The sequence below is a fragment of the Vanacampus margaritifer genome, chromosome 14, assembly GCF_051991255.1.
Source record: "Vanacampus margaritifer isolate UIUO_Vmar chromosome 14, RoL_Vmar_1.0, whole genome shotgun sequence".
NCBI classification, from domain to species: Eukaryota; Metazoa; Chordata; class Actinopteri; order Syngnathiformes; family Syngnathidae; genus Vanacampus; species Vanacampus margaritifer.
Genome location: NC_135445.1, coordinates 4,887,624 through 4,909,298, shown reverse-complemented (window position 1 = coordinate 4,909,298; position 21,675 = coordinate 4,887,624). Strand labels below are relative to the sequence as shown.

General features: G+C 40.0%; 1 protein-coding gene, 1 long non-coding RNA gene and 1 other non-coding gene across 5 annotated transcripts; all 3 read right to left on the bottom strand.

Annotated features, from left to right (window-relative positions):
* Window positions 1–5,193: 5,193 nt before the first annotated feature.
* Window positions 5,194–14,686, bottom strand: LOC144034339 (uncharacterized). Of its 2 annotated transcripts, none has more exons than XR_013288202.1 (3): window positions 14,540–14,686; window positions 13,604–13,745; window positions 5,194–5,984 (listed from the first exon to the last, which is right to left on the bottom strand). It is a non-coding gene; the product is annotated as an uncharacterized LOC144034339 (long non-coding RNA). The 2 variants fall into 2 exon arrangements; XR_013288203.1 differs by lacking the exon at window positions 5,194–5,984 and adding an exon at window positions 6,539–6,604.
* A 184-nt stretch (window positions 14,687–14,870) lies between these two features.
* Window positions 14,871–21,467, bottom strand: ddx54 (DEAD (Asp-Glu-Ala-Asp) box polypeptide 54). 2 transcript variants are annotated; one of them, XM_077543038.1, is made up of 20 exons: window positions 21,199–21,467; window positions 20,552–20,678; window positions 20,398–20,468; window positions 20,116–20,304; window positions 19,995–20,044; window positions 19,870–19,911; window positions 19,608–19,703; window positions 19,404–19,525; window positions 18,982–19,043; window positions 18,543–18,674; window positions 18,250–18,460; window positions 17,189–17,320; window positions 16,885–17,106; window positions 16,733–16,806; window positions 16,471–16,668; window positions 16,213–16,361; window positions 16,021–16,134; window positions 15,841–15,951; window positions 15,640–15,728; window positions 14,871–15,291 (listed from the first exon to the last, which is right to left on the bottom strand). In XM_077543038.1, the coding sequence occupies exons 1-20, from the start codon at window positions 21,316–21,318 to the stop codon at window positions 15,041–15,043; spliced, it is 2,562 nt and encodes an 853-aa protein (XP_077399164.1). In that variant the 5' UTR covers window positions 21,319–21,467; the 3' UTR covers window positions 14,871–15,040. The 2 variants fall into 2 exon arrangements, with proteins under 2 accessions (XP_077399164.1, XP_077399165.1); XM_077543039.1 differs by lacking the exon at window positions 21,199–21,467 and adding an exon at window positions 20,780–20,900.
* trnac-gca (transfer RNA cysteine (anticodon GCA)) lies at window positions 21,014–21,085 on the bottom strand. The gene has a single exon. It is a non-coding gene; the product is annotated as a tRNA-Cys (tRNA).
* Window positions 21,468–21,675: the final 208 nt, after the last annotated feature.

The following is a 21,675-nucleotide window of genomic DNA, read 5'->3' as shown; positions in this document are numbered from 1 at the left end:
AATAATAATAATAATACTTCTTCATTGTATTCAATAATACATTGCTTTGGCTCCATCTAGTGGCCACTTGGTGCAAATGAATGAATTGAGGAAAGAAGCATTTAGTTTGTTAGTAAGGCCATAGCCTTGTCTAATAGGAACAAAAAGTGCTTTACTGCCACCTTGTGGCATCTTTAGGCTACTGTTAACCTTGTTCATGGGCGGTGTCAAAATATTCGCTAATAATATTATAGTTAATGAAAACTAACAAAATAATTCAAACAAAATTTGGGGAAAAAATGTTAATAAACTAAAATAAAAACAAAAATGCTTTTTAGAAATGAAAACTGAAACTACAGTTTACATTTACAAAGTTAACAAAAACTATAATTAACCGATAATGACTTTAAATATTCCACAGTGTTGAATAATTGAGAATATCGGCGCAATCGACACTCAAGAGTTACATTTAAAATCTATTAACATTTTTATAACTACAGGAAATTGTAGGCGGGCTCCTTCGGGTCACACATATTTTGTCAAAGGGTCCGGGTTCCTCTTATTCGCAGGTGCGACAGCGACAATGTACTTGACGCATCCAGATTGTTTTCTCACATGATCTCTCCCGCAGATGTTTGACGGCCCATCGCGACTACGTCTCTGCTTGAGAATTGAGCGGATGGATGAAGACGAATGGCTGCATCTGGAACCCGCTGGAACTCTCGAGGAAGTGCAGATAACCGAGGAGGCTCTGGTTATTCGTCACCATCCAGACACGTGCCCGCGCTCTACCGTTAAAGGCTGAGAAAAACAGACGCGGGACGGGGATACGCCAGCTGCTTCGTAGCCCCCGATTATCAAGTTCGGTATATGTGGACTTCGTTTTCTTTCATTGTCACAATCATGGCTCGGACAAACTTCCAAAGGATTTCCATTGTAATTAATAAAAAGGTTTAACATGAATGATTGTTGGCCAATCAGGTTGGAAAAAAACACTTTTAACACCCCATACCACACGATAATCGGTCACAATAATCTTTCAGAGACATCTGTTGATCACATACATGAAGATTAAATCGTAAACAGGTTAACATTAACGATAATTGACTGATCGGGGGGAAAACAACTCTTACACCACAGGATAATCGCTCAGAATAATCTTTCGGAGACGACTGCTAAGTTTAACATTTACGATTGTTGACAAATCAGGCTGGAAAAATCACTTTTAACTCACCACACATTACTGGAAAATCAGTCACAATAATCCTTAATCGACTTCTGTTGATCACAAAAAAATATGTACCATCGTAAATACTGAATATGTTTAACATTAACGATAGTCCACTGATCGGGAGGGAAAATACTCTTACACCACAGGATAATCGCTCGGGATAATCCTTCAGAGATGACCAACAAGTTTAATAATTCACAATTATTGACCAATCAGGTTGGAAAAATCTCTTTTAACACCGCACACCACAGGATAATCGGTCCCAATAATATTTCGCAGATGTCTGTTGATCACACACTGTACATAGAGATTTACCCTCGTAAATACTGAACAGGTTTAAGATTAACGATAGTCGACTGAGCGGGAGGGAAAACAATTCTTACACCGCTCAGGATAATCTTTGGGAGACGTCTGACAATCGGGCTGACATTGATTGGAAGCGGAAGGAACATTTTCAAATTTGGCCCAATTATTGATATCCCGCTTTAGACACTTGAACGCCAAAGGTGTAAGGTAAATGATCTAATGATTATTTCTGTAACCGATTAATCTTTTTAAAGACATCCAATAATCACTAACTTCGGAAGCGGATGAAATGCTCAAATTTGGCCCAATTATCGGTGTGTGTGTAGCAGGTGTAATGCAAAGGTGATTCATGTCACACATATCACATTGGCAAAAATTTTTTTTTTTTTAAAAAAGTCAAAGAAAAGGCCAAATAAAGGCAAAGATTTTGTAAGACATGCTTAGCTTTTTTGTAGGTCTGAACGATTAAAAAAAAAAATATATATAATTGTGATTCCCCCCCCCCTACCTCAATATTGCGATTTAATATGTGATTCCTTTATTAGTATTTTAAAAAATATTGCATAATTCTCCTGAAAATTTCACCCACCGCACCACAGCTGAGGATAATCTTTAAGAGACATTTGATAATCAGACGCTCAAATAATTCTCAAATAATGCCCGATTGTTGATTTTTTTTGCATACCCTGTTGGGGACCTGCTTTTAATGTCACCTTATCATACAAATCCGGGGTGCCCCACGTATCCCCTTGCATCCCACTCTCTTTCCTTTCACATTTTCCACAGGGGAGCAATTTCTCCTCTGGATCGTGACTGACACAAAGCCCAGAGCCGCCTCAGAACCCCCGAACAAAAAAAGTGATGCAGCGGCCAGGCTTCTTGTCGTCGCGTCTGCGTCATTTATCTCCTTCTCCCACTCTTTCCATCCCCTTAACCATCACCCCCCCCCCCCCGCCCCCTCTTTCTCTCTTTTTGTTCTCAATGCACCATAAGTCAGCCAGCCTCTGGTGTTTGATGTTTGCGCTCTGGATATCATTTGAACCACAGTGATAATACCCTCTCGCACGCACGGCACATTCATTTTGCACACTTACATGAAAAAAAAGATGTTGAAACAGGAAGATAAAAAGCCTTTGCAGGAAGCCAAACGGGTCATATGTCAAAAAGACCAACAGCGCGCTTCGATTGCACACTGCTGGTCATAAAGTATTACAATTATTCATAGATTACTATTTATTTATATTTTTTTTCTCCAGGGAATATTTTTTCCCACCTAATCACGTGAAACATGCTAGCACACTACTTCATCCCAAGTACTTAAGTACTAACGAAGTAGTTTTTTTCTTTCGGGTCAATTTTCTGGCCAAATTTGAGCATTTTTATTCCCCCCGGATTAAAGGCAGTAAAGGCCTGCTGATTGTCAGATTGCTCTGAAAGAATATCATGGGTGATTATTCTGTGGTGTGCGCGGTGGAAAGTTTGATTTTCCCTCCCCGATCTGCTGAAAAAACAGCCGTAGCCGACAATCGTAAATGTTAAACTCATGTTTACACTGGCACGTCTCCCATGTGTAATGCACTCTAAAAAGTGAATTGTTGAAAAAAAAATCGCTTCAATTGGTTGCTTTTGAAAAATGATGAGTTCATTAAACTTAATATATACACCTGAATTTAATTCATCCAAAGTGACTCCAATCTAATCTAAAGTATTAAGTTGAACAAACTCATAATTAATTAAACTTCATATATTCTTAATTCAATTGAAGCGGAGCGGCTGTGTCGAGGAGCTTGTAGAGCTGTGACGGGAGCGAGTGCACATGTCATGTTTGCTAACGCGTAGCGGCGCGTATCGCTGGCGGAAAACAGCAGGGTGCGATGTGCTCAACCGCTCGGCGCCTCATGCAAGAATGATGCGAGGGTACCGGATGGAGGATCGAGACCATCCAGGACTAAGATGGCGCTCCCAAATTTCGGGTTACCAGTTGAAGTTTACTGTCAAGCTAACAATTACGCATTACTTTACCGCTAGCTTGATGCTAGCAACATGATGTTGCGGTGTTATAATGGTCAAAACAATAGGCAGGTCTTTTTATCTTCTGCGAAAAAATGACTAATATTACTGCAGCTTACTAAGAAGTTGTGACCGTCTCCTCTGTATATCCATATGACTTTATTTATACTGCCCCCTGGTGGCCAAAGCTTATCAGAAGGAGCCCCACAATGATGCACAAATAGTTACAATCCGAGTGTTCTATTGAATTATTTTTTTTATTAAAAAAAAAAAATAAAAAATTCTTCTTTTTCTTGTCATTGGAACAGCATGAATTATTTTATTACGTATGAGTATATTTATTTTAAAAATACATTATAACATTTTTTGGGTGCTTTATTGGCGAACAGGTTAATGGGATTTTTAGTCATTTCCAATGAGGAATCAAATTACTCAATATTATATTTTTGCTAATCAGTTAATAGCTTAAAAACCTTATCCGAAACTTTGGAATTTGAGCCACTAGTGTCAATGTGAACTATTAAAGGAAGGAGGTTAAGCGTCATTGATAATTGAGCCTTATCGTACTTTTTTTCCCCCCCCGATCATTACTCTTATACTCTGTGTCAATCTCTTTTCTTTTTAGGGGAACGAACGAGGTCCAGATGGCCGGAGGGCTCGGTCGAGGGGGTCCCTGTCGCTTTTCCCTCAAACAGCCACTCGGCTTATCGGCAAGTTCACTTCACTTCAAGGAACCACTGACAGCTCTGTTAATTTGCACCTTTTAGACCCTTTTTTTCAACCCCCCCCCCCCCCCCCCCGACATCAAGATGCTCGTCCATCTATTTCGGGAGTCTCTTCTCGCTCAAGAGTAAAAAAAATAATAATAATAATTTTTACTTATATAGCATCTTTTCATATTTAGCAGATGTCACTTTTATACGAGTGCGTTGTACAAAAATGTCTAAATTCTCATAAGAAAAAAAAAGAAGAATTAAAAAAAAAAAAATAAAATTAGAAGGCTATGAAACTACGAAAGGAGACGTCAAAATCAGTAAAAGCTCATTTTGGAGGAATGAAAGGCAAGTATTTCCAAATGTTGCTAGTTTTTTAGGGTTATATGAAAATCTAAACAAATTTGTTATTTTTAATAAAATAAAAATGAAATTGGGATTTACATGCTTTTGTCTAAAGTGCTGTTTTTCTTTTTTTTTCTTTTTTACATAAACCACCATAATTAGTGGAAAACTGCCGCCAGTATTATTGGGGTTGTTTGAAAAAGTTTTGTTATATGAATTTATATTAGGCAAAGGAAAAAAAAAAAGAAAATGGAATCTCTATAATATCTCCTATAACTGTTTTATAAATTTTGCAAATGTATTAAATCAAATATGTGTACAGCTGTTTGAAACTTAACGCTGGCTTGCACTTACACTCATGTTGAGGGCAAATCGAAAGTTTGCAACTTTTGCACAATTTCATACAAAATTCTCATTGAGTGTTGACAGAAAAAATACAAAATAGAATGTGACTATTTTCACCGTTAGTTTTATAATTTATTTCATTATTTGCAATTATTATATTTCTGTTTTTAATTTAGCAGAGGTCAACGAAAGTGGCGGTTTTGTTTTATGCTATTGAAAACAAAAAAACAGCCTCCATTTTGTTTTTTTTTGTTTTTCGAAACAACAACAAAAGTAAAATTGTGATTTACCCGCCACGCCACCCGAGCGCACCCAATAATAAAAACAATCAGGAGTGGGGAGGTCTGAATTCCAAAATCTAAAAACTCGGACCACAGTCGCATCGGTTGAGGGGTGTGGGGGGGGGGGTCACTCTCCGGCCCTTGACCTCCACCCTCAGCGGAACTGGACCGCTGACCCCGCGCGTCATTTGTCCGAGGGTGCAGGTTAGCCGGTGGACAGCCAGCAGGGGAGTGACTTTTTGATCTGCCCCTGTAATGAACTGGGAGTGGTGGAAGTGTCCCTGCTAGATGACACTTGGAATGGGGGGGGGGGGGGAGGTGACCGTATGCGCTCCTTACAGGTGACTGCTGCACATCTGGCTCACATTTTGGAATTCAACCGGAAGCTTGAATCGCCAACTGTATATCTCAGCGGTCCATTTGCAATAAATGATGATGTCATTACTATATGTCAGTGATTTAGACAAAAGACGACTAAAAAAAGAGTTTAATAATCCTTGCGTGTGTCTGAAGTGGTCATTCTTGAAGATTGTGGGTGGGGGGTCGGGGGGCGGGGCAAAAGGTGTTGACTGATAGCCACTCGTCCTATTGGGCGGCGCGAGCTTCCTCCAGGAGGTCACGTCCTGTCTGGCCCCTGTCCACTACACACTTCCACAACATATCCGGGGTCTCGGCCCTCCGACACACACACACACACTTACCCGTGTTGCCTCCGGTACCCGCTTGGCGCCATGCCGCGGCGCTGGTCTCAGGCCCTTGCGTGCCATCCGGGGCCTGGGGGAGGAAGAGAGTGATGGGAAAATGTTCTTCATGCAATCACAGCCCCCCCAGCGGCCCCTTATGAAACCCCCCCTCGGTCTAACTGTACTTCATTCTGTCTGCCATTATTCGACGCGGGACGTACGGAAATGGTTGTGGCTTGACCTCTGCGGGAATTGTAGCGCCCGCCGTGGCCAACTTTGGCTGATTACTGATCGCTCAAATTCACCCACAGGAGTTTCTAAAATCATTCCACTACCAACAATTAGTTTTGTTAACTCCTTTCTTTTTTTTTTCTTTTTCACAATTTTGTACATTTGCCCAATTTCAAGTGTTATCAGGTTGTTGCCCCGAAATGATGACTTTTTTTTCTTTTTTTGCACATCGTTCTACTGGTGCGCTGAATTGTCTTAAAAATGAGGATGAAGAGCATAGCAGCAAATGGAGCGTCAATAAATATCAAGGATATCATTTCAGTGCTCAAACAGCTTTCCATGCAACAAGTCACTCACTTGTCGGCTGAGTCTGGGAAAAGGTTACAGCGCCACCTTTTGGCTGCTAGCCTAAATGCAGCAGGAGGCACGTTATTATCTCCCCCCCATTGTTGAGTTTGGTTCACATAATATTGCAAGTTCCTGAAAAAAATAAAAAAATATTGCAAGTTAATAGTCTTGAAAATTAAATCTTGTAAAGATTCTATTTTTTTATGCAAAAATGATGAGGTTATTTTTGAGAATGTACTTTTTCTAGCAACTTTATGATTTGATTCTTGTAATATTTTATCTTCAGTATTTTCAGCTTTTTCAAACTTTTTTTCTTTTCTTTCTTGCAACAATACAACTTGTCATAATTAGGGATGGGTGAGTACCAATACCAGGTATCGGTATCAGGACGAAACTCAGCATTATTTCAAGGTACTGGTACTTGCGGAAATGTAAAGAAAAATGCTATATTAGAATATGCAAGTCTTTTTCTTTAAAATGATCTGCCAGTTTTTCCGGGGAAATGTCATATATGTAAAGTACTTGTGGTATCATTACTTGGTATCGGTGAGTACTCAAGAGTTGAGTACTTGTGCAGGTATCGGTCTGGGGGGGAGTGGTCCCTTGTCATGATTAGATTTTTTTTTCACTGGGAATTGTGACTTCAATGTTGTATTATTATCTTATAGTAGATAAATTATGCCTTGACTGACTGATTATATCTTTCTTTTTTTTTCAGTCAAAATTTTAACTTTATTCTCACAATTTAGCTTTCTAATGTTAGACAACTTTTTGCAAAAAATATTATGACTTTTTGTCTTGGAACAATAGGACTAAATACTTTTATAATTTTCAAACTTTTCTCGTGAAATTACGACTTTCTATGTTGAATTGGAATTTACATTTAAAATTCATTATGCAATATATATTTTTTATAATACAATGACTATTTACTCAACATTACAAAAATTTCACTTTTTTTTTTTTAACTGAGTTTACTCATAATGACACTTTTTTTCCCACACAAAATATATATTATAAGTTCATTCATGCAATATTGCAACATATACAATTTTTAAATATAGTACAACTATTTTTATCTGACATTATTTTCATTTCTTCACTTTATTCTCCAAAATTCAGTTAAATGTTTTGTGTAACCCTGTCAAAAAAAAAAAAAAAAAAAAAATATATAATGGAGAATATAATCTACTGTAACTCCCTCAACCAGTGTAACATTCTTGTAAACACGACCTGAAGAAGATAACGGCGTGGAGTGGCCATTTTCTTCTGTCCAAACAAGTTTTGTCATCTTGTTATCCGGACTTTGTCTCTGAGACTTCTCCTACTTGATGGCGGGGGGGTGATTATTTTGATTTTTCACTGTTTCTCTGATCCTGGCGAAGAAAAATGAAGTGCGTCGCCACAGAGAGAGAGACAGAGTGCTCGCGGAGGGCGAAAAGAGAAAACATTCCTCAGACCAGGAAAATGGAGAAAGGCAACTTTTGTGAATGTTCCTTCTTTTGTCTGACAGACAATTTTCCATCCCAGAAAAGTTCAACTCTCGCTACATTATAACTGTTTTGCAAAATAACTTAAGGGGGAAGTCAAGTCAAGCTCCCACTAGACTAAACACGGAATTCGGATTAATATTGCGCTTGTTTTGTTTTTATCCATCGACGTAAGGGGGCGGCCATTTTGACACTTGACACACCTGTAAATGATATCACAGTAGGCGACGACCAATCACAGCTCACCTGTTTGTCTGGGTTTGGTCATGTGACATTCACAAGCAGAGCCGTTTATACACTGTGATGTCAATTTCAGTTGACACTAGCAAGTGGCAGTATAGGGCAAAATGGCCGCCCCCTGAGATGGATCAAACCGGGTGGATTTTGCTGCTTCATTCATTTTCCACAAACACAATAGTAATCACAATACCGTGTTTAGACGAATGGGGCACATAAAATATATTATTGTTAAGAAAATTTGAAGTCTCCAATTCTCTTTCAAAATGAGGTTAATCTTGTAAAATTAAGACAATTTTTCTCTCAATCTCATATTTTGTTTTTATTCTTGCAGAGCTCTTCTACTTTTCTCATATGACTATTCAAACAACATTATTATTTTACTGTCAGAAATGTAGATTGTTGTCAAAACATTTTGACATTATTCATCTAATATATCAACTTTCTTTTCTTGCATTTCATAATTTTTGACTTTTTGACATTATTCGCAATACTTTTACATAAACGTTGACATTATTCCCACAATATTTGAACTTTTTCTACCACATATTCTGACTTTAATCTGATGATATTGCAACATTTTTTTTTTCATTATATTGTGACTTGACATTACATTACGTTACAACCTATTTCTTGCAAAACTATGGCATTGATTTTTTTTTTAAAGGAAAGTTTTATCGTGAATTTTGATTTTGTTTTTTAAAGGCAATTTTGTTTCGACATTATTCTTACAACGTTAGGAATTTTTTTTATCATGTTACATATTGACTAGCCTATATTCAAATAACATTTCAACTTTTTTGTTTGCAATATTTCAACTTCTTAGAAAATTGGACTTCATTTATTTAAAATTTTAAATATGAAATATATCATTTTAATTATAAAAAATTTTGTCATCTTATATTATGAAGTTAGCCGTCTGATATTTAATTTTTTTCTCATATGATTACTTTATTCTTGCAATATTGTGACTTTTTTTTTGCAAAACTATGATTATTATTTGTACAATATTTTTTTTAATTTAAACTTCATCCTCATATTTTATATACTATATATTTCATAAAAATCAAACTGTTTCATATGTTGACTATATTCCAGTATTATTAGCTCTTTGACTGCCAGACGTTTTCAGAAAAGGGATGCCGTGGGTGCCAGCCGATTTAAGCATTTTTGACTGATCTTTCAAGGTCCACAGAAAATTATGTGTTTGGACTATGGAAACACACATACTACCAAATGAAAGATTGGACTCTCATCTTTCATCAGAAAAAAAAAGTTTGTTTCAACCTTATTCCGTTTTTCAGTAATCAACAATAGAAAATGGTTAGTTTCACCTCTGTTTTGAAAAAAAAACGTCTTTTAACGTCTTTGGCACTCCTCCATAGGATTTTACTAAACGTTATTTAACGTTTTTGGCAGTCAAAGAGTTAGGAAGACTTTCTAATAATGAATTATGACTTAATTTAATATCATACAGTTCGACGTAAACACCTTAATTCTCATAATATTACCATTTAAAAATGATACAAAATGTACTTAACTCGGGCCAAATATGCTCTTCTAGATGAGTGGAAGCACAAACGCTGAACCTCCATATTGGAGGCATACGATGAAAAAGAGCACAGCAATAATACAATTTCCTAATTAACTTAAAAAGACACTTCTACTGGGAAAGCTAAGTGTTTGTTGTGCGTCCCGGTAAAAAAGTCGGCTCCGTCAAGGAGCAGTGGCGCTGATAAGCCACTTTCCACCCGCCCCATAGAGGACCACTCGGAAACATCCCCAGAAATAACCCCCTTGGTGTCATCTAGACAGGGCCGTGACTCTGCTAGCACAGAGCAGACTCCAATTGGCAATCAAGTGCTAGATTAGCCGGGATAATTAGTGTGCGCAAATTCTTTCCTTCTGCCACTGAACGCAGCGTCCAGATAGCCACATCCAGCACACGCCGGTCACACTATAAAATACAGACCAAAAAAAATTCAATAACACTAAATTAGAAGATATTTTGGAGGGGGGAAAAAAAAAATCACAAAAATTTATGAATATTGCACCCCCTTGTAATTATGTAGAGATGCCGTTTGACTCACACTCAACTCATGCTACAGAAGCAACTATTCAGGAGTTAAATCACTCAACACAAACAAACCACCTTCACCAAGACCCTCATAAATAGCATTAGCTAGCATGCGGCTAGCTTCTTTTTATACGATACGATACGATATACTTTTATTTTCCCCGTGGGGAACTTTTTCCTGGACTCCGTCCAAGCTGCAGTTTACAGTAGAGAGAAAACAACAGAATAGAAAGAGATGAAATTCAAATTAAATAAATAAGAAGTGCAGCAATAAGTAGAAGACTTCCCAGAAGTCTTCACAGAAGTGTACATGTGTAGAGAAGTACATACATGAGGACTATACATGCTGCATGACACGTCAGGCTAAATGCTATTTAAAACGCCGCCTGTACGGTTAATGAAGGTTGCATTATGGCAACAATTTAACCCAGAAATGGATTATTTCCCAAAGGGAAAAATTGATTCTTAATTGGAGCAGATCAGAGGCGGACGGGCATCCTGGAACAGATTGCGTTTGTCCTGGAGGTTCCACTTGTAAGCAGATTATGGAAAGATGATTACGGGACCAAAAAGATGTACAAAAGAAGGGGAAAAAAAAGGGCAGCTAGGATTCCACCTTCCAAAAACATTGGCTCGCACTGAAGTTTCCAGTCCCCTGATGCCTGAATCCAGATTGACAGATCGCATTGGAAACGCAGCTGTGGGGTTATGGAAAACTGTCTTTACATTCAAATTGGCAGGTGAGGTTTTCAGACAACAGCCCAGACACTCACTGCATTGTTTAATATTGAACAAGGCCTTAAGTGTCATAGGATAGCATTTATGGTTTTCATTAGTACGTACTTTGCCTCTGTAAGGCCGATTTTTTAAAAATACATTTAACCAATTTTTAGATAAATAAAAAAAAAAAAGCGAGGAATAAATCATTTTGTGTGTTTACTGTTCTTGAAGTTTATGCAGGGATGGGCAACTGGCAGCCCATGACCACAATCTGCATGGCCCCTTGATTAATTAAAAATAAAATAAAATACAATTGAAAAAAAAGAAGATTTTTGTTATTATTATTATTATTATTATTATTACAAATTATTATATTATATATATTTAACTCATTCACTGCCATTGACGGCTATAGACGTCAAAAATTCATTTGAACTATTTCTATTGGTTTCACTTTTTTTTTAAATGCACAATCATTTTGTTCTAGGTTTTCATACTCTTGTTAACAAAAGTGGGGAAAAAAATGTTAAACTAATAGAAATAGTTCAAATGAATTTTTGACGTCTATAGCCGTCAATGGCAGTGAATGAGTTCATATTCAATATGCATTTTCTATGACAAAAGGGAAAATGGTTAAAAAAAAAAAAATACAGGAAAGAAAACCAAAATATTAACATATGTGAGGGGGGAAAAGATAAATAGATCGATCTGCGAAAATGCGAAACCGCAGGTGACAAAGCGTGACTGTACTTTAAGTTGTAATATCACCATTCACCACTAGATGGCAGACATGGCTTAGTAGCACTTAGACCGGGTCTCATACTGCCCTATACTACCTGAGTAGGCCTAATAATTTTTTGATATTGATATGCGGGGGGGGGGGGGGGGGTAGTACATCAATAATATTGAAAATTTGGAGTGCAGTACAGATTTGGCTAAAATATGCACAAAATTAGTTGTTGCGCTTATTGTTGGTTTGCTATTTAGCAGTTTTGAAAAAAACACATTGCACATATTTAATACATTTTGTCTATATTTAAAGTGCCATTTTTATCATATATCTGATTAGTAAGTGTGCGATCCTATGTGACCCCATCCTGCATTTAAGTTGTCCATCCCTGCCACAGACGTTGGGGTGGCCAGTGGGCCCACCACGGCCATATGAGAAACATCCGGCAATGGAGTCTCGGTTGACTTTGATCGGTAGGGAAGCAAAACACTCAAATTTAGCCCGACTGTATGTTTGCACGATGCTTAACTTTTAGGATGTGTCTGACACATTTCAAACAAAGCCTTCATTGTGTTGGTGACGAGCTGCCATTTTGTCATTTCAAAGAAGGTGACAGCAGAAAAGGAAATCAAAATCGTTTCACATGTGGCCTTGTGAAGGTTCTAATTGACACTTTTCACATAAAAGACATTTGAGGAAAGTGAGACTTGGACGGCCGGTTGGTGTCATACGAATCCGTCAGTGCAAATCTGGCATGTTTACTCAGCGTGACAATTCTGCCTCGTATTCCTTTTAGCCTCGGCGGTGCACAGCCAACAAGCCCCAGCAGGCATCTCAAGCTCTAATTAGGACGTTTGTGGCCCCGAGTCAAAATCTTCCTTTGCGACGGAGATAATTTAAGCCTCCCAAACATCTTCATGAGCTGTCTTGTTTTCAAAACAAAGCCGCAGCGTTGTGATTATAATACGACAATAAGCCAAGCTAACCAGCCGGTGACCTCGCAACGTCGCAACTCCCCCGCCCGCCAAAATGTCCCGCTCAAGATAAAAGGCAGCCTGTAACGGGGTTCCTACAAGGGAGAGCGAATTTGCCGGCCGGAGATTGGCAAATGTCAGTCATGTTGGGCTGTTGTCATTCCTCAAGTGGCCTGTAGCCTCGTAAGCGACAGCCTGAGAAAGGCCGAGCAATCTTATCTGATGAGGAGAGACAGACCGCATGAGTGGCAAGCGGGGATGCACTAGACTGGGCCCAACAGTGAGTGAGATTATTTGAAAAATCGATTAAAGGCAAAAAAATAAATAAATAATGTTATTTCAAACGGACAGTGCAGAAAATGTATAAACATAAATGGGTAAGATTCAGTTACTGGTTTGGGCCATAAAAGGTCAGAAATAGAGCTATTCTTTTCTTTTCCACCTCCTCAAGAGCACGCGGCAGCCTCTCGGGCGTATCTCGAGTGGATGTTGTGTTCATCCTGGGAACCCTGAGTGAAGATAAGGCCACTGACATCTGGAGAGCTGCTGGCGTGTCACAGGCTCCGACGAGAGGATGGTAAAGACGATAAAGGCGCGGGTATGAGCTGTTATCCAAGATACCATTAAAATGCATTTGTTTCGTATTGTAAAATGCACCTTATGCACCTTCCTCGACTATGAGTCATGACAGAAGGAGTCCCCGTGACAATCACCATGGCGACACAGCTGTGTTTAGACCCAACAAATAATTATATACCCGGTCACTGCTCATTTTTCCTCCTTCTTTAGCAGCGCGTACGTAAAAGACAGGAAATGTTCACAGAATGAACAGCCTCTGGTAACGGATAACGTTTGTGAACGGCAAAAAAAAAAAAAAAAAGATAAAGAGATGATGGAACTAACCGAATCCAGATGAAATCAGGAACTGCTCTCCTTCACTTTGACTGGCACGGTGCTGATGTTTCCTCTGCATGTGCTCATGTTTTGCACCTTCCCAGCAGTTGGGGGGGATGACACGGCTTCTCTTAAAGTGGGTGATGGATTTCTGCAGATGATAAATCACATTAGCGTTTGACATGGAAGCAGCAGGGATGAGTGTGGGATAAGTTGGCCTGAAACTGTTTTTTTACATTCATTTAGTAACATTCAGCATGACATTAACATTTAGAAACTAGATTCGTGATGGGTCAAGATAAAAATGCACTTTATTTTACAGCACATCAATCAAGACCTAACAAAAATGTGACTGTATCTAGCTAATTTAAAACTGGAGTAGTTTTTGCTATTACTAAAATATCAATATACAATTCCTTAGCTATCGATTATTGATATCATATTTTTAAGTGTTGGACTTGTGTAACTACTAAATATGTATTGCATTCACATTGAAACGTTAAGGCAAGCTTAATAGACAACAGCGGCATCTTGTGGCATTAATGGTCATTACAAGACGTTTAAGAAACAGCAATACATACTGTATTAACAGAGTTCGTACTGAAGAACAGCTTCGAAAAAAAGTCAAATTTGCGGGGGCAAAAATATTTAATGCCGACAAATTATCTACACTTATTTATCTCCGTTTACCGTCGGGTTATCCTTCTCGTAGTTAAGTTGCTAGCATAACTCAACGTGACTATAACTCACTTTTTTCACCACCATAAATTCCTCACCCAAGTCCACTTCCCTAGATAATGTTTTTTTTAATTAGTTATCACGCATTAAAATTACATAAATATTGAAAACCCTCAATAAACACCGTTGTGTTAGGAAGTTTGTTAGCCACTTAGTATGCTAAACGTTGCTAACCAGCACCCAGGCTAGCTTGTCGGAATAACTCACCTTATTTTGCTGCAATTTTCCAATTTGTCTATTTACAACACTAAATAATGTGCTGTTTGTTGATTATACCTTTTTGAATGCAACGACATCAACTGTAATGGGTTGTATGTTGTTGTAAAACTCAAGCAAACCGAAATGATCAAAAGTCAGGTCAATTACGTAGTACAATGAATGGCATGCTTGATTACTAATTGCGTTCACACCTCATGAGTCTGCTAACAGTGCAGCTCAGTTTCTTGCTAGCAGGCATCAAGTCTTTCACAACGCTTTCGGCAAAACATTGACTCAGGGCAACATTTCTTTTATTTTAAATAAAGGCTTGACAAAAAAGTTGGCCTGTATGTTTATTAATTATGTTATATATACATAGTATAGCGCTCCTAAACACAGCTATAGCAAGTCATTCACAAACATTTCCATTAGAAGAGTTCACAGTGATGACGCCGAATCACAATGAGCCTTTCCACCTTCCGTCCTTAAATATCATGTCATTGCTCATTCTCACATCTTCTTCCTCATCTTGCCCTTTTTCTGGCTGCCTCGACCGAAGCTGGACTTCTTCACCTCTCCCAGCCATTTCTTGTTCTTGGCGCGCATTTGCTTCAGGCCTCCGCTCTGCAGGAAGCGATGCTTCTGTTCCTTCTTGCGCTGCTTCAAGATCTGCTGGCTGCTTTTGAGCTCCGAGCGCACCTTGCTGCCGTTGGCCATGAACTGAGGACCCGCTGAACCCTGGCCGCGACCTCGCCCGCGGCCTGGAAGAGACGGGACAAAAAAAAAAAGGGTCTTATACGGAGAAGCATCTTTGCGGTTAATTGTACGCTTTAACTTCTTTATCCACATGAATCCGACTTGTTTTCTTTCTGCTCCTTTTCATTCAACATCGAAGAATATTGTTTCATGTTATACTGTCTTTTTTTTTTTTCTTTTACAAATGAATGAAATAAATGAACCTAAAAACTGAGGTTTATTCACAACAAATTGTCCGAAGGAGTAAAGAAAAAATATTATGATTTACAATACAAAGATTGTCAAGCTCACCATGGAAAGTGGTAATATTTATTCATTTTTTACAGTGTTTAGGAATAAGTTGCAAACTATACCTTTTGGTGGCCTCCTCCCAGCGCCTCCTTCACCATCAGAGCCCGCCTCTCTATCCTCAATCTTGTACTTCTTCTTCCACTCCTCGTAACTGAGAGCTTGTTAAGTATTACAGTATTCATCCAGTCCAATTCACATTCTAAATTGTTGCACTTAAAAGTAAATGACCGATAGTAGACGTGAGATATTTGTTGAAAGGATACAAGTTCTTCCTGTTCTTCTTCTTGTGGATGGTTTGACCGCCCTCAAGTTTAATCCTCTTCTTCTGGTCATCTTTGCCCGTATCCGTTACAAAGCGCTTCCTCTTTCGGTCCCTAAGGATCGAGTCGGAATAAATGTCAAGTACGAGAAGTCACGATAAGGAAGTGTGATGTCGACGTCACCATTTCATAATTCTCTTGTGCTGGTTGAATCGGTTTCCTTCGTCTCCCATGAGGTCGAGGACGGCGGAGGACGCTTGCGTTTCGAAGGCGGTGCCCTCGCCGCTCAAACTCAACCTAAAATCGCAAAGACATTTTGTGAAGCTCGCATCTAATATCGAAAATTCATGTAATTTCTTTGTAATATTGCGTCACCCTCTCTCCGAGTTGAAGTCTTTGGGTCTGTAGGGGATGTAGAACTGCTCGTCTTTGGCCATCGCACGTTTGCCTCGCTTCTTCTTCGGACGCGACTCGTCACCCTGATGGCTCTTCCTCTTCCCGCCAACCACCTCAGAGAAAACCTCCTGTAAGGAAACGAAATATCCAATTTTTTCGCCCAACATTTAAAAAGTGTAGAACAATTGTAGAAATGACATATGTGAGTGAATGTTGATGTATTTTCTAATTGACGACCTGTAGAGCGTCGTCCTCGCCCGAGTCGGCAGCGTCTTCGCCGGCTGGGACGCTGACGGGCTTGTGAACTTTTCTCCCCGCGGCCAGAATTTCTCTGTCCTTGCTGAATTTGTCCACCAGACGCGAGTCCTTGGAGCGCTTGGCCCGCATCACCTCGCTGGCGGACGTCTTGCTGCTGGAGTTGATTTCAAAAATGGTCTAGGAGAGGACATGCGTTGTAGTGAGGTAGCGGTTATCAAAATGTTCAAATATGCACACGCACCGATTTGGATTTGTAGCCCTTGATGGCATCGACTATCTGAAGGCGTTCTAGTTCCGTTTTCTCCAAACCGGACCCTAAAACAAAAACAGTCACTAGTTTGTGTCTGATGAGGATTTGTCACAGTGGGCTCTCGTCCTCAAATAAATACAAACCCAGTAAAGGATGGACGGCCATGCATGCGAGGTCCATGTTCTTCACACGTCTGATTGACTCCGCCGACGGGTTGGGCCGAGACTTGAGGTACTGCTTGTAGGCGTTCTCTGAGATACGGTGCAGGTTCTGCAGGTCCAGGGAGTTGTCGTGCGCCGTGATCAGGTTGGCGGCTTCGTCGTCCAGGATGCTCTGAGGCACGCGGCCGAACACACCATCTAAATCTGCAGGGGAGGACGAATTGCTTTGAAAAAATAAATAAATCACTTTTGGGCTTTTTTTTTTTGTTTTCTCCACACGTCCTACCTGCCGTGTGCTCTGGCGTGGCCAGCTGCACGGGTCTTCCCAGGAAAAGGTGAAGGTCGTAGACGAGAGGCACCTCATCCGGACAAACCATACTGTAGGCCGTGCCGCTGCGGCCCGCTCGGCCCACACGACCTGACGAGCAAATAACATTCACCGTTTAATTGATGGAGCCAAATATTTCTCAATTATGTACAGAAAGTGCAGGGTACACTTCTCATAAAGTAAATGTATAAACCTGGTGGACTAAAATTAAAAATAAATAAATTAAATTATTAGGGGTGTGTCCCAAAAAAAAATTGATTCTCATTTAGTACGATTCAGATTTGATGCCCCAAAATCGATTTTATTTAAATTATTTTATACTGTCTTGCCTTTGTTTGTGTGTGCCTTTATTGGGAGCGCTGTTCATGTTGTACCCGGTTTGGCCACTTAGGGGCAGTGTGGTTCTACGCGGTCTAATACACTGTTAAGTCGTAGCCACATTAGAGAGTAGAAGGAAAAAAGTCACGATCAAGTTATTCCAATAAAAGTAGTTTTTTTTGCAGTGTGGTGCCATTCTTTTGAGTGATAAAAGTGCCGCGAGTAGCACGCTAATTAGCATTAGCGAGTCAGACTGGAGTAGATCATTACGATTCCTTGCACATCTATAGATTGAAGCAAAAATCATTGTCAATCAAATCATTTTGAATCAAAAATAGTTCTTATTTGAAAATCGATTCTGAATCGAATCGCAGACCCAAATCGAATTGTGAGACATTCAAAGATTCCCACCCCTAGAAATTATACTAAAAATTTGGGTTCATCCATGTTAAGCATTTATGTGAAATCTTTTTTTTTTTGGGGGGGGGGGGAAGAAAAATGTTATGCTGGTAGAAAATACCATTACATTTTAAATATGACTGACAGATAATAATGGTGTACAGTACAACTTAAATTCCTACTGTTCATAATTGATTATAATTATTTTAATCTATTAGACACAAATTTCATTTAAAAAAATCACATCTTAATTTTTTTTTTTTAAAAAGGACTCTCTCGGGTGTAATCTGGCGTTTGCTCACCAACTCTGTGCAAGAAGAGCTTGGACTTGGAGGGAAAGTTGTAGTTGATGACGTTGTCCAGCAGGGGGATGTCAATACCGCGAGCGGCCACGTCCGTCACAACGAGCACCATGGCTTTGCGGTGCACAAACTTCCCGATGTTGATCTTCCTGGCCGTCTGATCCAGGGCGCTGTAGATGTAGGCGCACTCCACCCCTTCTGACGACAGCAGCTGCGCAATCACGACACATGTGAGAATCGTGCTCAAAAGTTGGTGACACGCTTGCCGAGCGGTTCTGTGACGTGGCGCTGACCTCCCTGATGTACTCCACGTGATGTTTGGTGGCGGCGAAAACCACCGTCTGCTCCTGAGGTTTGGCCACGTTCCTAAGGAGGTGGAGCAGCAGTGCCGGCTTGTCATCGACTCGCAGGTGGAAGAAGGAGAGCTGGGAGAGGGAAGACAAGGCAGCTTCAATACACAAGCACTATTTAGACCAGTGGTGGGCAAACTCGGTCCTCAAGGGCCGGCGTCCTGCAGGTTTTGGAGGTTTCCCTGCTGCAACGCAGCTGATTCCAATCAACAGGATCGTTACCAAGCTAATGCAGAGCTTGCTGATGAGCTGATAATGTATCAGCTGTGTTGGAGAAGGGAAACATCCAAAACCTGCAGGACTCCGGCCCTCGAGGACCAAGTGTGCCCACCCCTGATTTAGACACTTTAATTTAATTTGGATTTTATTATTTTTTTTAAACCTTGATCTGGTCACTGAGCTTAGAGTCCACATCCAAACGAATTAACACTGGTTCTGTCAGGCCTGAGAAAAAAATAATAACTGTTAGTCTTGTCTAAACTCATTGCACAATTTATACACATCTTCCAATATAGAACATTTTCATATCACCAAAGAATTACAATTGAGTTACTAACTTCAAAACATGCAACAGATAGTAAACCACACCATTGACTAGTGTTAGCTAGCTTAATGCTAACACACACTGTAAAACACCATAGATGTGCAAACAAAAGTAGCATTTCTTTATTGCAGTTCAAAGTATGCCAAGGCTATGCTGCTAGCGTTAGCATTAGCATTAGCTGATTTTCATGTCTGTGTAATATTGGATCTTATTCGACAAGTGTCTGTCGTATGTAAAGCCCACATTGGACATGATCTCACCAGCTCTGGCAAACTCCACCAGCAGTTTGGGCAGCGTGGCAGAAAACAACAAAGTCTGCCTCGTGTCAGGCAGCCTCCTGATGATTTCCTGGAGCTGCTCGGCAAAGCCCATCTCAAACAACCTGAACGGGGTGAGGAACGTTAGGGCACACGTTTCATGGGATTCGATAAAAGATTTGCAAAAAAACGTAACGTTGGAATCACCTGTCGGCCTCGTCGAACACCACGTACTCCACGCGATTCAACTTCAAGTTCATTTCCTGGACGACGTGCATGAGACGGCCGGGGGTACCGATGATTCTGGAGGACGCAGAGAAATCAACAGAAAAATCTTTTGTTATCATAACATGGAAGCGCAAAGAAAAAAAAAAATCGGTATTCTGTTTAACATTGCGTTCCTGTAAAAAGATGTAAGCAGTTTAATCCGTCAATTTTATCAATATAACACAAAATGTTTTGTACTCACATGTCAGGGTTTTCATGAAGCGCAGCAAACTGGTCCTCCAAACTGGAGGACATAAAGTTAATTTAAGAAGGCAACCCAAAAAAATTGAAAGTAGAAGTGAAATGAACAAAAAAAAAAACACACACCTGTCTCCACCAAGGATCAGCGTTGTCTTCAGTTTAGTGAATTTCCCCAACTACAACGTCCAAATTGAGTAGAATTTATTTCCAGGTCCGATTCATTTGACCTCCCTCCTTGCCAGCGTACCTCTTTTGTGAACCTCATGGTCTGCAGGGCCAGCTCTCTGGTGGGGGTCAGGATGAGGGCCCTGGCGCCCGTCCGGGCTTGCGGCGCCTTCAGCTTCTCAAACATGGGAACCAGGAAGGCGGCTGTCTTGCCGCTGCCCGTCCGAGCCATGGCCACCACGTCTTTGCCGTCCAGAATGGCCGGGATAGTCTGACAAGCGGAGGACAAGGTCAGGACAAATTGTGTCGATAAACTTTTATGTTTGTTCGAGGATGCAGAGGGTGGACGGGTGGACGGGCTCACCTTTCTTTGGATTGGCGTCGGCACCTTGTAGCCCTTTTTCATGACACCCTTGAAGACGGCGTAGCAGAGTCCTACGCACACACAAAATGTAGTAACGTGAGCATAATTGTAATTAACTTCTTTTTTTTTCTAATCATGTTCTGGCAGCTCTCACCCATGGATTGAAATCCTCCGGATTTCTTCTTCTTTTTGTTCTGTGCCCGGACCAGCTCCCTGGTGTCCGGCTCCACATCAGACTGGCAGTCCGAAGGAGCTGGGAAGCGCAACAGCTTCCCCCTGGGCTGTCATAATGATAAAAGTAATATTTTATTATATAACAATCTAGCTTTTCAATTATACATATGTATACATAAATGCATTCATTCTGAGTGTTGGCACTCACAGGTTCTAATCTGTGTCAATTCCAGCTCGGATCTTTCTGTGTGGAGTTCATTTAATTTAAAAGTGTTCCCGGTTTGTTTTTATTCCGGAAATAGATGCTTATGTTGTCCGTTAAATGACGTACTTAACCAATGTCACAAAGCAAAGTGTACCGCGTAGTACGGATCATTATTTGAGAGCCATTTTTGCATCCAGATTCTGTTAATATTTTTAATAAAAGACAAAAAAAGTGTTAAGGGGGCATCCGGATTTGAACCGGGGACCTCTTGATCTGCAGTCAAATGCTCTACCACTGAGCTATACCCCCGATAGGCATAGAACGTACAATAGTGGAATCAATAGTGAGAATTACATGTCGATCAAGTGTAAAAATTCCTATAAACATATATGTGAACGCGTATCAATATTTTAAAGACTTACAGAATCATCGTTTTTTATTTGGACATCCAATTCGAAGTCTCCGCCGTCAGAGTCCGCATCAGGCGCCCTACTGTTTGTCTGTTTCTTCTTCTTGGTTAGTTTCTTCTTTCTCTGAGCCATGTCGGCGTTTAAAAATGATTCTTCTTTGAAAAGCGACGCTTTGAAAGTATAAAATTTAGTCTCGAAAGTACGATTTATGTCATAAAGAGACAGCGACGAGTCAAGCGGACATGTTGTAAACACGTGTGAGCTTCTTCTTCGTCTTCTTCCACTTAACTTCCGAGAGTTGGCCGCCGGTCTCGACCGCCGTCTATCGACTCCAATTGGAAGTACAGTTCTCTTTTCTTTTCAAATGTGGTTTTCCTAATTTAACTATAGTCAGAATTTCGCAAAAATGAACATATTATTATGTACGCCCCTAATTTTTAATAATATTTTCTTTAAAAAAAAAAAAATATATATATATTTTTTTTAAGA